Source organism: Rhinoderma darwinii, chromosome 1 (genome assembly GCF_050947455.1).
Source record: "Rhinoderma darwinii isolate aRhiDar2 chromosome 1, aRhiDar2.hap1, whole genome shotgun sequence".
In the NCBI taxonomy this organism is placed as follows: domain Eukaryota; kingdom Metazoa; phylum Chordata; class Amphibia; order Anura; family Rhinodermatidae; genus Rhinoderma; species Rhinoderma darwinii.
Window position 1 is genome coordinate 134055899 of NC_134687.1, and position 16036 is coordinate 134071934.

At 41.7% G+C, this 16036-nt stretch overlaps 1 protein-coding gene across 1 annotated transcript in view; it reads right to left on the reverse strand.

Moving 5' to 3' along the window:
- LOC142702217 (uncharacterized) overlaps window positions 1-16036 on the reverse strand; it is a 101135-nt gene that overhangs the window by 9213 nt on the left and 75886 nt on the right. The window contains exons 9-12 of the mRNA XM_075848199.1: window positions 8743-8775; window positions 5877-5909; window positions 3328-3407; window positions 1744-1815 (exon numbers count right to left, since the gene is read on the reverse strand). Coding sequence (XP_075704314.1) covers window positions 1744-1815; window positions 3328-3407; window positions 5877-5909; window positions 8743-8775 — 218 coding nt within the window. The remainder of the gene's footprint in view (window positions 1-1743; window positions 1816-3327; window positions 3408-5876; window positions 5910-8742; window positions 8776-16036) is intronic.

Here is a 16036-nt window from a genome sequence, read left to right on the forward strand (position 1 = left end):
TCTCTTGCCATCAGCACAAAAACTGTGGGCCAGGAGCTTCATGGCATGGGTTTCCATGACCAAACAACTGCATGCAAGTCTTACATCACCAAACACAATGCCAAGCATCGGATGGAGTGGTGTTAAGCCCACGGCCACTGGACTCTGGAGCAGTGGAAACACATTCTGTGGAGTGACGAATCGCGCTTATTTATCTGGCAGTCTGATGGACAAGTCTGGGTTTGGTGAATGCCAGGAGAACGTTATTGCCTGACTGCATTGTGCCAACTGTAAAGTTTGGTGGAGGAGGGATAATGCTATGGGGTTGTTTTTCTTGGGTTGGCCTATTCCCCTTAGTTCTAGTGAAGTGAAATCTAATTACTGTAGCACACCAAGACATTTTGGACAATTGTATGCTTCCAACTTTGTGGGAACGGTTTGGCGAAGGCTCTTTTCTGTTCCAGCATGACTGTGCCCCAGTGCACAAATCACGGTCCATAAAGGCATGGTTGGGTGAGTTTGGTGTGGAAGAACTTGACTGGCCGCACAGAGCCCTGACCTCAACCCCATCCAACGCCTTTGTAATGAACTAGAACTGAGATTGCAAGGTAAGCCCTCTTATCCAATATCGGTGTCTGATCTCACAAATACTCTTCTGTGTGAATAAGCAAAAATTCCTACAGATACACTCCAAAATCTTGTGAAAAGCCTTTCCAGAAGAGTGGAAGCTGTTTTAGTGGAAAGAGATCGGACCAGCTCCATATTAATGCCTATGAATTTAGAATAGGATGTCATAAAAGCTCCTGTAGGTGTCCCAATACTTTTGTCCATATAGTGTATATAAGATATAAGTTAAATGAAAGACCCTCATAGAAAAATCTGGTCTAGATTTTAGGTGCAGTCACGTGGTGTACTTGCTCTGTATTTCCGCAGTGTAAACATACGCTGAGGAAAATTTAATGTATACCTATTGGTAAAATATTCTGCAACTCGTACAGATTTCACAAGTTCTTGCGTCGTGGAATATATTTCCCATTGGCATATATTGTAAAGTTTTCAGCAGTGTATACTTACGCTGTGGAAATACAAAGCAAGTACTCCACATGTGACTCCACCCTAAGGATCTTGAAAAAGGTGTTCTCACATAGTTCGTCTTTTGGAGGGGTTTTACGGTATTAGGTTTGTATGGTTTTTCCAGCTACAAGATGTTTAGGTATGTTTCCACGTCAGTGGTAACAACAAATATTTTTTAGGCCTCATGCACACGGCTGTACCCGTAATCACGGCCCACGGCTGCGGGCACGGCCGGCACCGCCAGCCGCAGCCTGCATACAAAGTATGGGAGCACGGCCCGTAAAATACAAAAGATAGGACATGTTCTATCTTTTGCCGTACAGTTCTAGTGGAACGGAAAGGCATCTGCAGCTAATAGAACTGAATGGGTCTGTAATTGCGGACCGTACTACGGTCCGCAATTACGGAGATTTTTTACGGTCGTGTGCATGGGGCCTTAGTCTTTTTAATGCAAACAGAGAAGTTCTGAACTAATGAAACGGTATAAATAGTGATCCCAATGGATCGTATGTAAACCAAAAATTGAATCCAAGGGTACACAAAGAATAATATTAACAGCAGGTAATTGTGTATTTTAGGTCGTTTTAAAAAAACAAAAGAAACTACTTTTACTCCTGTATTCTTCAAAATGATTTAAAAAATAAAATAAATCTAGTCAACAATGCATAACCGTGTTCAATGATGTCTTACTTATGCCTTAACATTGTTCAGTGGAATCTCTGCATCATCTGCAGATTTGTTTGTGAGTTCAAAGGAATAACTCTGGAAAGAAAGAAAAAGAAAAAATGTGATAAAAAAATATTGTATACACATTATTACATCCTTATAATAAATTCACCAACTCCATCCAGCTTCCCTGAATCTTGGCCTTTTTACAAGTTGCAATTCAATTGGGGACTAACCTGTGAAACCTGATATATTTGGAAGGTATGGCATTTTAAATACACATTTGAGAGTAAGTGGATCTATAAAACTTTGCTCTGTCATCCCAGTAGTATACACTGACCCTGGTGAAGAAAGATTTGGCTAACTTTAGCTGAGAACCCTTCCATTGGCCCAATCTCAGTCGCATGGGCTTCCTCTATGGTATGTTTGGCATTAATTACATACCCTATGTCTGAGTAAGAATACCCAGCAGAAATTGTTATAGAAAATGCACAAACCTGTCATCCCCTAATATAGGGATGGAAGAAAGGAGATACCATCGCTGCATTAATAATACAAAGTTTGAGTTGTATGGTGTTGTACTACGGCACCCATAGACACGTGTATACCTTTGATTTCTATTTAGAGGCATATAAATTATTTTTTAGCATTAATTCATCAAAAAAGTTGTGCCATTTTAGTAGATAATGTATATGTAATACGAATCCTTAAAAGGGGTTATTATATTTAAAAAAATGTTTATTTAAAGGTGTACTCCCAACTTAGACATTTATGGCATAGCCACAGGATATGCTATAAATGTCTGATAGAGGCCGGTCCAAGCTCTGGGACCTTCACTTATATCAAGAAACGAGTTACCCGACCCCCCTTTTGCCAGGTGAGCGGCCACCTTAACAGGTGAAACGGGGTTGGTCGACCCCCATTCTTGATATAGGTGCGGGTCACACAACTGGGATCGGCATTTATTAGACCAGTCACTATAAATAGCTTTCTTCCCTGCTTGTTAGGCTGTGTTCACAGAGTTTTTTGCAGGAGGAAAATTCCTCCTGCAAAAACTGCTCCAGACGTTTTTTGCACAGTGGTTTCACAAAAACTCGTCAAAACACTCGTCTAGGCGTTTTTTTTACCCTTTCTGACTGATTGAAGATAGGTCATGTCTCTTCTATTTACCGCGACACGGTTTATCCGCTCGCGGTAAAAAAACTTGTCCGCCTCCCATTGAAATCAGTGGGAGGCATTTTCGGGCAGTTTTTGACGAGTTTTGCGGAGCGGTTTCCGCGCCAAAAAACTAGTAAAAAAAAACCTCTGTGTGAACAGGGCCTTAGGGAAGAAGCATAGCCTCTGCAGTAGCATGGAAGTATAGCTGAGAAGACGACTTCTGCATGGGAAGTAGGAAGGGACTATATTGTCAGCTACCAGAGGGGGAAGGAGTCTGATTCTGCTCAGATCCCCTACCCCAGCAGCACAGATGAGCAACAGCAGCAAGGGGGACAGCTACTAACAGCATGAAAGGACTTTTGGTATGTAAATGATTCACAAGATAACCCCTTTAAGGAGGATTTACGGTCTTTAAAATGTTCTGCTTGGATTTATGCCATTTACACTTACTTTTTTCTTTCTCAGTAGGACTATGAAAGGTAAGATGATAAATAAAATAAGAACCACCACAACACATCCAATTATGATACCTGCAAAGTAAAATGACAAGTAATTAAAGTCAATACACTTTTGAATTGTTTATATAATAAGATTTCTGGGGCCTCTGAACTGCTTTTATTTGTTTCAGCACTTTCTGCTACAAAAAGTTTTTCTGGAACTTTTATAGGACAGTAACCTCATCAAACTTTTATGTTTTATCTTTTTGACTTTCTTTCTTTAACAAATTGAATGCCTTCGGATTACTATGTTACTAATTTTTTAAAACTCCATTATGCTGTGAATAATCACTGAAGGTCATATGTACAGTGCAGTGGGTGAGTCTTTCCCATACTCCACATTACATGTACGGCGCTGTAATAGAAGACCTAACTACTGTATGGGGGCCTAACTACTGTATGGTGGCCTAACTTCTATGTGGGGACCTAACTTCTATATAGCTGCCTAACTTCTAAATGGGAGGCTAACTAATATATTCGGGCCTAACTACTATATTAGAGTACATGTACGATGCTGTAATGGAAGACTAAACTACTGTATGGTGGTCTAACTACTATATTGGAGTACATGTATGGTGCTGTGATGGAAGGCTAAACTTCTGTATGGGGGGCTTACTTCCATATGAGGGCCTAACTACTGTTTGGAGGCCTAACTACTGTATGAGGGCCTAACATCTATATGGGGGACCAAACTACTGTATGGGGATCTAACTACTATATGGGGGTGCCTAACTACTATATGGGTGTGTCTAACTATTGTATAGGCCTAAATACTTTATAAAGGTCTAATTACTGTATGGGATACCTAAGAACTGTATGGGGGCCTAATATATGAGGGGTCTAACTACTATATGGCAGCACAGAGGATGACATTACTACTATTACTGTTCGGGCATAGAGGTGTTACTTTTACCGTTTTGTGACACTTAGGGTATGTTCACACGTAGTCAACAAAAACGTCTGAAAATCCAGAGCTGTTTTCAAGGGAAAACAGACCCTGCTTTTCAGACGTTTTTTTACCAACTCGCATTTTTCGCGGCGTTTTCACGCCGTTTTCGCTGCGTTTTTTACGTCCGTTTTTGGAGCTGTTTTCATTGGAGTCTATGAGAAAACAGCTCCAAAAACGTCCAAAGAAGTGTCCTGCACTTCTTTTTACGAGGCGTAATTTTACGTGTCGTAATTGCCGTACGACGCGTAAAATTACGCGTCGTGTGGACAATACAGCGTTATACCCATAGAAAGTAATGGGCAGATGTTTGACGACGTATTTGAGACGTATTTCCAGACGTAAAACGAGGCAAAATACGCCTCGTATACGTCTGAAATTTGGCCGTGTGAACATACCCTTACTGTTTGGAGCATTAAAGCGATACTATTGCCGTGTGGGGCACTAAAATGGGCATTATTATCGTCTGGGGAACTATGGATGGTGCGTTTGTGTAGAAGGTTAGGAAAAGGTGGGGAGTCGTGGCTGGAAGAAGTCATCATGGCGGGCCGGATGATGAAGAAAAGGAAAGTTAACAATTCACCTGTGAGTCACTTAATATATCTGTACTGTATTCACTTATATGGTCTGCAGAGCACCTATTATCCAGCTATTAGCGATCACATCTAAGTTCATTGACTTAGATGTGATAGATAATACCTGCATCCTGCGTGTCAGAGACACGCAGGACCAGCGCTCACCGAAGACGTCAGTCCCGATGACCTGACGGATTTGGCTTTAACGGTAACATACAGCTTCTGTATATCCAGTATTCATAGATGCCGTATCTCAAAAAGTAATTTTTTTTTACTAAAACCAATTCAAAACGTGTTTAAAATAAAACATTGATTTATGGAAAAAAAAAATTGCCTATAAAGGTTTATATACCCTCTAAGGCTGGGTTCACACGACCTATTTTCAGGCGTAAACGAGGCGTATTATGCCTCGTTTTACGCCTGAAAATAGGGCTACAATACGTCGGCAAACATCTGCCCATTCATTTGAATGGGTTTGCCGACGTATTGTGCAGACGACCTGTAATTTACGCGTCGTCGTTTGACAGCTGTCAAACGACGTCGCGTAAATTGACTGCCTCGGCAAAGAAGTGCAGGGCATTTGAGCCGTTCTTCATTGAACTCAATGATCGGTGGTCAGTAGTTAAAAAACTTGCTATGTGTAAAGGCACCTTAAATTACATACTGTATAATTGTATGCACATTTTATGTATAGAATGTATATTTTAACCCTGTGTTACATTTGTCTAAAAGTCATGAATAATCTAAGAACTTTTTTTGTATATGTTGGTCAGATAAAGACTACCATTGAGAATACATTTCTTCTGATATGCAGTAAACTTGTCAGAAATGAAACTCAGATTGATGTTTTCTGTGTTGCCACTAGCCAATGGTAGATATTTTTTTTTTTGCCCTAAAGACTAAAAGACTAAAATGTCCAGTAAATTGTATTGTATTGTATTTTATAAAAGATAATCATTTATTACAGAAGGTAAGACTTACCTGTGGTGTTCACGTAAGAATCAACATTATTTTCTATAAATAATTAGAAAACAATAAACTAATTGGTTTCACAAATCATAGTTTCCTTAACATTAAAATTGATCACATTTATTTACATGTACAGCTACAACAGCTACATTTATGGCCTCATGTACACAAACGTGTACTTTTCGGCCGGTAATAGAGTGCACAATATGAAACCATATTCTGGGCCGCTGAATACAGTGCCATGAGGCTGCCGCTGGTCCCCCCTGCACTCTAATTTTTAACAGTTTGTGGCACTATCTACAGGGGGCACTGTGTGTGGCACTCCATAGGGGGCACTGTGTGTGGCACTATCGTTTACAGGAGGCACTGTGCATGGTGCTATCTGCAAGGGGCACGGAGTGTGGCACTATCTACACTGGGCACTGTGTGACATTATCTACAGGGGCATTATCTACAGAAGGAACTGTATTTGCCACCACATAGGGAATACTGTGTGTGAGACTATCTACAGGGGGCATTGTGTGGGACACTACGGGAGATACTATCTAGAGAGGGTACTGTGTGTGACAATATCTACACATGGCACTATCTACAGGAGGCACTGTGTGTGGCACTATAATGTATGGAGCACCAAAATAGGCATTATTACCATCTGGGGCACTATGGATGGCGAGTTTGTGTATAGGTTGGGAATAGGTGGTGAGTCGTGGCTGCAAGAAGTTATCATGGAGGTCTGAGCCGAATGAGGAAGAGAAGGAAAGTAAAAGATACCAATCAGAGAAGCCATCACCTGTGAGTCACTTGATATAATTGATATAATGTACAAAGTAGAAATAAGGACAGTATCCAATGCCAAAGTCAAATAGTATGCGTAGTGCAAGTCTGGTAGGGGCTCCATCTAACTGACCCCAAAATTAACATCCAGCAGAAATATAAAAAATAGACAACACTTACGTTTTGAGCCAAAACACGAGTGTTGTCTATTTTTTACGAGCGGATTTAAAATCCCTATATTTATCTTTGTACACCGAGATCAGAGTGCTGTCTATTTTTTATATTACTGCTTGATATAATTATAGTGTATTCACCTATATGGTCTGCAATGGACTTGTATAGAGCTGGTATTTATAATTATATGGTCACTCTATATTGGTGAGGGCAGGTTCACATCTGCAATGGTCCTTCTGTTGTTCTGCTCCATCAGAGTAGCAGAATAATGAAAATACCGGAAGTGCTGGTCCATGGGCACCCGACGGAAACCTCTGATTTTTATTGGTTCTGTCGGGTATCCGTGGTTTTACCGGAAGCAATAGCGCAGCATGCTGCTCAATTGTTTTTGGTATTTACGGACGTATCTGCAACAGATGCCCTATCTGAGCATATGTGAACAGGCCCTTATATTTGTCTTTGTATAGTGGTTTTTATTCAGTAAAAGGATTGTGGTATTATTCAGTAAATTTGTGGGGGTATTATGTGGTCATAGTGTGGGAGTATTATTCAGTAACATTGTGGCAGTAACATTCAGACACTATATGGGATCATGGTGTGGTTGTATTGTTCAGTTACAATATGTTTTATTTAGTCACTAAGTAGTTGTAATATGTGCCCATGGTGTGGAGGTATTATTCAGCAACAGTATGGCGGTATTATTGGTCTCTTGTATAGTGGTATCATTGGTAATATTTGCCTTGGCATATTGGGTTTTGTTCAGTATGGTGATATTTTTTTATATATATAGTGGTATTATTTGGTAACTTTATGATTTTATAATTTAGAGGTATAATACCATACATAGAAAATTATATTTTAGCTATGTTCTCTTTAAGAATAGGAATGCCAGCAGAAAAAGTGGGGGAGGATGGGGGCCCAGTTGCAAAATTTGCCCTAGGGCCCTTAGGACTCTAGTTACACCTATAAGTGCAAAGGTAGTAAAATTTGAAATAAACTAGACATATTTGGTATCGCCACAACCATAATAACCTGTAGAAAAAAAGTTATAGTTTTACTTATACGGCACAATGCATACGGTAAAAAGAAAAAAAATACAAAAATAATAACGGAGTTAAAAAATGTTTTATCATCCCCCCCCCCCAAATTTTTTAACAAATGTAAACAGTAAATTATATGTAACGCTCAAATGGTGACATTGAAAAAAAACAAAAGGGTTTTGCAATCATTTTTTTTTTTTGCACTTTTTAACCAGATATGCATTGCAGATGTGAACATAGCGTAATATATATATGAAGCTCTAGGCTGGGCCCCCAGAATCAATTCCACTGGTGGGTCCTTGGCACCGCAGTCTGACACTGCTGATAGGTCTACTTAACAGACAGACTGGCAGCCATAACTAGTGGGCACTATGTGGGGTAAATCCATATTAGGCAAGTAACAAAATAGATTCAGTAAATGCTGCTTGTAGCAACATTTAGGTTTACAAAATACATTTCTGCCTAGCATACGGCTCTCTAGAGAGCTAGAGAACCAGACGATGACAGTTCTCTGGAAAGTCTTTTTAAACCATGAATCGATTGTCCGTGGTTTAAAAAGTTGCTCTGCGCAAAGGCACCTTAAATGATATACAGCATATTGCATGCATATGTCACATAGGACATGTATATTTTAACTCTGTTACATTTGCCTAATAAGTCTTTTTAACTTTTTTTGTATATGTTGGTCAGATACTGAGTTCCTTTTAAAATACATTTACTGATACATAGTAAACTCATCAGAACTGAAACGCAGATTAATGTTTTCTGTGTTGCCATTAGCCAATGGTGATATTATTTTATTTGCCCTTAAGACTAAAAGACAACAATGCCAAGTATATTGCATGGTATTTTATAACAGACAATCATTTATTACAGAAGGCGAGACTTACCTGTGGTGCTCAAGTAAGAATCAACAGTATGTTCTATAAATAATTAGAAAAACATAAACTAATTGGTTTCACAAATCACATTTTCATTAACATTCAAATGTATCAAATATATTTTACATGTACAACTACTACAGCTACTAATTGTATCTACATCAATAGGACACAGATACAATTGAATAGTCTAATTAGCATTGGCAGGAGCAAGGGAATTATCAATTCCCTGTGTATGGCACTATCTACCTGGGACACTGTGTGTAAATCTATCTACAGTGGGCACTGTGTGTGTGATTCTATCAACAGGGGGCATTGGGTGTGGCACTATCTGCAGAGGGCACTATGTGATACTATCTGCAGGGAGCATTATCTACTTGGGGCACTGTATGTGGCACTATATAGGGGACACTGTGTGTGATACTATCTACAGGGGGCTCTGTGTGAAGCACTGTATACAAAGTTCACTGTGTGTAGCACTATCTACAGGGGACATTGTGATACTACAGGGGACACGATCTACAGTGGGCAGTGTGTGTGATACAATCTACAGGGGATATCATCTGCTGAGGTCACTGTGTGTGGCACTATCTACAGATTGCACTATCTACAGGGTGCACTGTGTATGACACTATTCCCAGGTAACACTGTGTGTGGCACTCTATAGGGGGCACATTATGTGGCACTCTCTACAGGGGTCACAGAATGAGGCACTGTCAACAGGGGGAACTGCATGTGGAACTATCTACATGGGGCACTGTGTGTGTGGCACTATCTATTGAGGAACTGTGTGTGAGATATTCTACGTGCAACAGCATACAGCGGGCACTATGTGGGGCACTATCTACAGGAAGCACTGTGTGTGACACTATAAAAAGGTGGCACTGTGTGACAGTATCTACACTGGCACTGTGTGTGTGGCATTAACTACAATGAGCACTGTGTGATACTATCTACAGGGGCACAGTGCGTGACACTATAAACAGGGGCACAGTGCGTGACACTATAAACGGGCACAGTGTGTGACACCATGTACAGGAGGCTCTGTGTGTGACAGTCTGTACAGGGCCCGTGTGTGACCTTATCCACAGGGGACACTGTGTGACACTATCTACAGTGGAACTGCGTGTGACACTTTATAAAGGGCACTATAGATGGCACTCCCTACATGGGTACTGTGTGTGGCACTCTCTGCAGAAGCCCTGAGTGTGACACTATCTACAGAAGCCCTGAGTGTGACACTATCTACAGGCTGGACTTTGTATGGTGCTTTTTTTTATGGGGCACAGCCTTTGGTACTGTTTTCAGGGGCACAACCTGTGCTAATTTTATTGTGCACTGTGTGTGGTGCCTTATTTTCTGCGGGTACAGTGTTTGATATGATTGTATTCTCGGTGCAGAATGTAGGACACTATTATATTCGGGGGCACAGTGTGTAGTGGCAAATTCAGAGGCATAGTGCAACACACTGCGGCCCTGAATATAATAGCACCATACACTAATTTTATGGGGCACTGTGTGCGGTGCTCGGCGCAGTGTGTTATACGATTATATTCCATGTGCCGAATGTGTTGCACTCTCTCTATATATAATTATATTCAAAGAAACAGTGTGTGGAGGTATATTCAGAGGCATAGTGTATGGTGCTATTATAATGAGACGCTATATGGTGTATGGTCAGTGGCGGATCCCCATATGGGCGTTTCGGGCGGTCGCCCGGGGCCCAAGGCTTGCAGGGGGCCCATAGCTTCCCACACCGCACACAAGTGAAACAAAACTCTCCAGGGCTGCTGCTGCCCCATTCTAGTGATCATCGGTCCCACGTGCTGATGAAGAGGCGGGGGGGAATGTGCAGGGGGAGTCAATTGCGGCCAGGGAACAGGGGCACAGCACATCAGCTGTAGAGAGCAGACTGTTAGAGATTGTGATGGGCAGGTGCTGGAGTCTCCCTGACAGTCTGCTCCTCTGTGTAGCTGTACACTGTCCCTCCTGTCTAAACCTCCAGCAGCTGCCTGATAACGGCAAAACTGAAACTAGAGGGTGAAGGACCTGTGATGACGTCACAGTCACATGATTAAGGTCCTGGAGGCTGCCAGAGACAAGCACCGCAGAGGAAGAGACTGGTAAGTAAGTGTGTGTGTGTGTGTGTGTGTGTGTGTGTGTGTTAGTTAATGTAAGTCTATATAGTGTGTGCTGTGTATATAGTGTCTATAATGTAAGTCTATATAGTGTGTGTGTGTGTGTGTGTGTGTGTGTGTGTGTGTGTGTGTGTGTGTGTGTGTGTGTGTCATAATGTAAGTCTATATAGTGTGTGCTGTGTATATAGTGTGTGCTGTGTATATAGTGTATATAGTGTGTGCTGTGTATATAGTGTGTGCTGTGTTTATAGTGTCTATAATGTAAGTCTATATAGTGTGTGGTTTGAATATATAGTGTGCGGTGTTAGTGTGAATTGTATATAGGGTGTTTAATCTCACATTTTTTGTGTGCAAAATAATTTCCCACCCATAGAGCCCTCTGCTGTAAGTCAGATGCTCAGAACCCCCCCCTGCAGTATAATCTCCCCCATGGAGCCCTCAGTAGTTATTATACTGCAGGGGGGGGGGGGCAGAGCGTTTGATTGACTGTTCAGGGTTCTATAGGGGAATAACTGCTTCCCCCCCAAGAGCCATAAGGGCAGATTTACACTAACGTGTAATACGTCTGTGCAACGCGCGTGCTTTTCACGCGCGTCGCACGGACCTATGCAAGTATATGGGGCAGTGCAGACTGTCAGTGATTTTTGCTCAGCGTGAGTCCGCTGCGTAAGACTGACGACATGTCCTATATTTCTGCGTTTTTTGCGCATCACGCACCCATTGAAGTCAATGGGTGCGTGAAAATCACACATGCCACACGGAGGCACCTCCCTTGGGACGTGCGTGATTTGCTCAACAGCAGTATAACTATGATTGCAAAGAGAAAAGCAACAGGTGCTACAAACATACAGAGTGTCATAATGATGGTGGCTGCGCGAAAGGCACGCAGCCGCGCATCATATGGTGATGACACACGGAGCTGTTAAGTGCCTTTTGCGCGCGCAAAACGCCGCATTTTTTGCATACGCAAAACGCACACGCTCGTGTAAATCCGCCCTAAGTGTCAGACACTTAGACCCTCCCATAGGGCACTCAGCAGTCAGTCAGATGCACTGGGGAGGGGTGTCTGACTGCTTAAAGGGTAACTAACTAAACTTTTTAAAAAAAATTACATGTCATAGTGACATGTCAAATGTTCTAATCGGTGGGAGTCCGGGCACTGAGACCCCACCAATCGCTGAAACAAAGTGGCAGAAGCGCTCAGGTGAGTGCTTTGCCACTTTGTTTCTGATCGTCTTTCCTCTGATAGCCGAGCATGCGGTGTATGGGCACAACAGAAAGTCTATGAGTCCGTACACCGCGCCGAGAAAAGACAGTCAGAAATTAAGTGGAACAGCGCTCACCCGAGCACTCCTGCTGCTTTTTTTTAGTGATCGGTGGTGGTCTCAATGCTGGGACCCCCATCAATCAAAACTTCTGACATATCACTCTCACTATGACACGCCAAATGTTTTTTAAAAGTTTAGTTACCTCTTGGGGACTGAATTTATTGGTTTGAGTTAATGTATGGGCCTGGGTCTTAATTTGCTTAGGGGTCTGGGGTATAAGACAATTTATGGTGTTTATTTCTGAATTTTTATGTTGCTATAGACGCTGAAAATGGCTACAGAATCAAGGGGAAAAGGTTTCTCATCAGGAAACTCTGCAGTCATCAGGAGAAGTCGCCATAACGGTCTGTGTCAGATGGAGAAGAAAAGAGAACGACCCATCAGTGAAGACATCTCCTGTGAGTCATTGCATTTATCTGTCACCTCTCCTGACATGTCTGTTATCGGAAATCCTTGTATTCCACATAAAGTCTTTGTGTACCCAGGACTAATAGACAAATGCATGTTACCATTCCCCTTGTCAGGAGGATGTGTCCCTACACAGTGTGATACTGTCAGCGATGGTTGGAGACTGTCAGTGTGTAGGGACACAGCCCTTTGACAAGGGGAATCGTAGCACTCATTTGTCAATGCTCACACAGAAAGGTGGTGTTTAATATAGACATGACGTGACAGGGCGGTGGTGGAGAAGGGGGCCCAAGCTTGTGGAAAAGCCCAGGGCCCATGGTTTACTTAATCCGCCACTGTGTATGGTGATATTATAAATTTAGGGGCACACTGTATGGCCCTATGAGGTTTTTGTGCTAGTATAGGGATGTGTATGTGTTGGAAAAGCAAAGTGCTGAAGACATCTGAGCAGCTGGAGAACAAAAGAAAAGAGAACAACTCCAATCAGAGAAGAAGTCACTTGCGAGTTACTCAATGTAAATGTTTACCCTTTTATACTCTATAATCCTAATCATGGGTAAATTCTGCAGTTGGTCTGGTGACATATTGTACATGGACCAGTTCCTTGTCTGGTTCTAGATGTTTTTGTTTGCTTTTGTATCGAAAAAATAAAAAATTAACTCTTTACTATATTGGGTGTGCACATTAATAATGTGTTTCTCTATGTATTCGGATAATGTATGTTTCTATGCACATTTGTAGCACCCCATTTTTCTGATTATTCAGTGGTGCCAGTATCTTTCTAGTCTCTGAATGTAAGGCTATGTTCACACGGAGTATTTTGGGGGAGGAATATCTGCCTCAAAATTCCGTTTGGAACTTTGAGGCAGATATTCCTCTCCCTGCACGCCGATTTTCGCGGCAATTATCGCGCCGTTTTTCGCCCGCGGCCATTGAGCGCCGCGGGCACAAAACAGCGAGATATACGCTTTCTCCTGCCTCCCATTGAAGTCAATGGGAGGTCGGAGGCGGAAGCGCCCGAAGATAGGGCATGTCGCTTCTTTTTCCCGCGAGGCAGTTTTACTGCTCGCGGGAAAAAGACGCCGACGCCTCCCATTGAAATCAATGGGAGGCGTTCTCGGGCCGTTTCTGCCGAGTTTTGCGACGCGGTTTCCGCGTCAAAAAACTCGGCAAAATACCCTGTGTGAACATAGCCTTAATGTTTATTCTCCCTATGACTGATCAATACTGTAGTTACTGTATAATCTGAAGTGAGATAATGGCTGAAACATCAACCCCCAGCATATCCTTACTATTATTCAGGCCTTTCACAGAAATGAAAGCAAAGTGGAGGTAAAGCAGAGCACCTTGTGGATTTTGGGGCCTCCTTTTTATAAGGATGTTTTCTAGGCAGCATTATAGGTTTTTAGAAGCCTTGAGGTGCCAAAACATGAGAAACTCCCCACAAAGACCCAATTTTTGAAACTACAGATGAAGGAATTCATCTAGGGGTGCAGTGTTGCATAGAATTTTTTTAGAATTTTTAACTCAACATAGCCCCATGAGCAATTTTATATGGTATTAGGAAAAAATTGGCACATTACTGAAAACTATCCACTACTTTCAGAAACTACATTAAAGGAATTTGCTTTTAGTGATTTATTTAAAAAAAATTAATTTATTTGTGTGTTTGTGTTTTACTTTTTTTTTATTTTTGAACTTTTTCTTGTCTATGGGGGCTGCCATTTTTTTTTTCATCTCTGTATGTGTCGATTAACGACACATACAGACATGGAATACGGCACATACAGCCCCGTAGTGAATGCGAACGGGACCCATTCCATTCACTATGCTGTACGCCGTCTGTGTGGCAACGGCGCATGCGCCGCTCCCACGCAGTCCAAATGGAAGGTCTTCGGCCGTACGACGTCCCGCGCCATTTTCTTGTGGACCGGAAGCCGCGGCCGGACAGTAAGATTACTACTTCCGGTCACGGCTTCCGGACATGTGTTCTGATGCAAGCACTAGGAGCGGAGGGAGCAGACGGAGCGGAAGGACTGGAGGTTGCAGCGGCGGCAGGAGCAGGTAAGTTATGTCTGTGTTTGTTCGTGTTTTACTGTGTGATTAGCACTGTATGCAAGCCTACTACACTGTGTATTCACTCAGAAAATGGCGACACACAGTGTAGGAGGTTTGAACGTTCAATCCCCTCCTTTCTCCTGGCAAAAAAAATTAGAACAATGTTTAATAATTTATACACTAACTGTTTAACTAAAAAAAAAAAAAAATGTTCTAGCGACACATTCCCTTTAAGGAAACCAGAAGTGTCTTTTAGAAGATGTACACATCCAGAGGTTTGGAGAACATGTACGGTCTCTGACTATGGGAGAAGGCTGCCCAAGATTGATACAACACATGCAGGAAAAGTATGATAACAATCCTCGGAGCATGCAAAGTGCAGGTATTCTTCATGTAAAACAACCCATTTCTGGGGGTTATAGACATAAGGTGCTGCTCCAAAAACAGGCTGAAATTATTCTTTAAACAGAAGCACTACGACCACTTGGCCTGAATGATCGTAATGATCTTTGTGCTTTTTTATCATAAAAGTGACACAAAGTGTGTTATTATGTTGTACATGTATCTTTCAATGTTTCTAATGGTGCATACTTTGCAAAATACATTTCTAACCAAAGGAGTAAAGTTTATTACGTAGTAACTGGTGTATCAATTAAGTTCAAATGTTGTGTATATAAAGAAGGTGCGCGGCTCATTACAGTTACAGTATGTGTATCAGAGCTGTGTCTTCTGACGATCCCATGACCTGTGTGTCCATCACATGACCAGGATAGAATTTTATTCACTTTAAAGTACACAATGAATGTTCCTACTAAACAGCAACAAGCAGAGATCTTGAAAACCAAGGGGAAATTAATACAGAAAAGATATTGGAAATTTGTATCTCTTTTAATTATACAAAAAATAACATTAATTTGATAAAAACGGACAATACCATTAACTGCACTTTAAATAGGAAATGCTTAGTTTGGAAATTGAAAGTTCTATCTTTATATGAAGCATTTTCTCTAACTAGCTAACAGAGAGAGGTTAAAGTACTATTTGCCTAGAGGGGTATAAGGGTAAGTTCACACAGGGCGGATACACTGCGCAAAAGTACATAGCATATCCGCCCTGATACCCGCAGGGAATTCTGGCCGAAAAACCGCACAAAATTGTGGTGCAGTTTTTCGGGTGAAATATCCGCTTCAGAAAACAGCACGTAAAAAAGGCTATACTTACCCATAGCAACGGCAATGCGTCGGGCTGGACACAGGAGCAGAGATTTCTGGGTAAGTATAATCTTTTTTTTTTTCTCTGAGTTGCGATCTTTGCAGCGGAATTGCAAGTTTTTCGCAGCAAAAATCGCAACATCTAATATTTGTTTTGCGA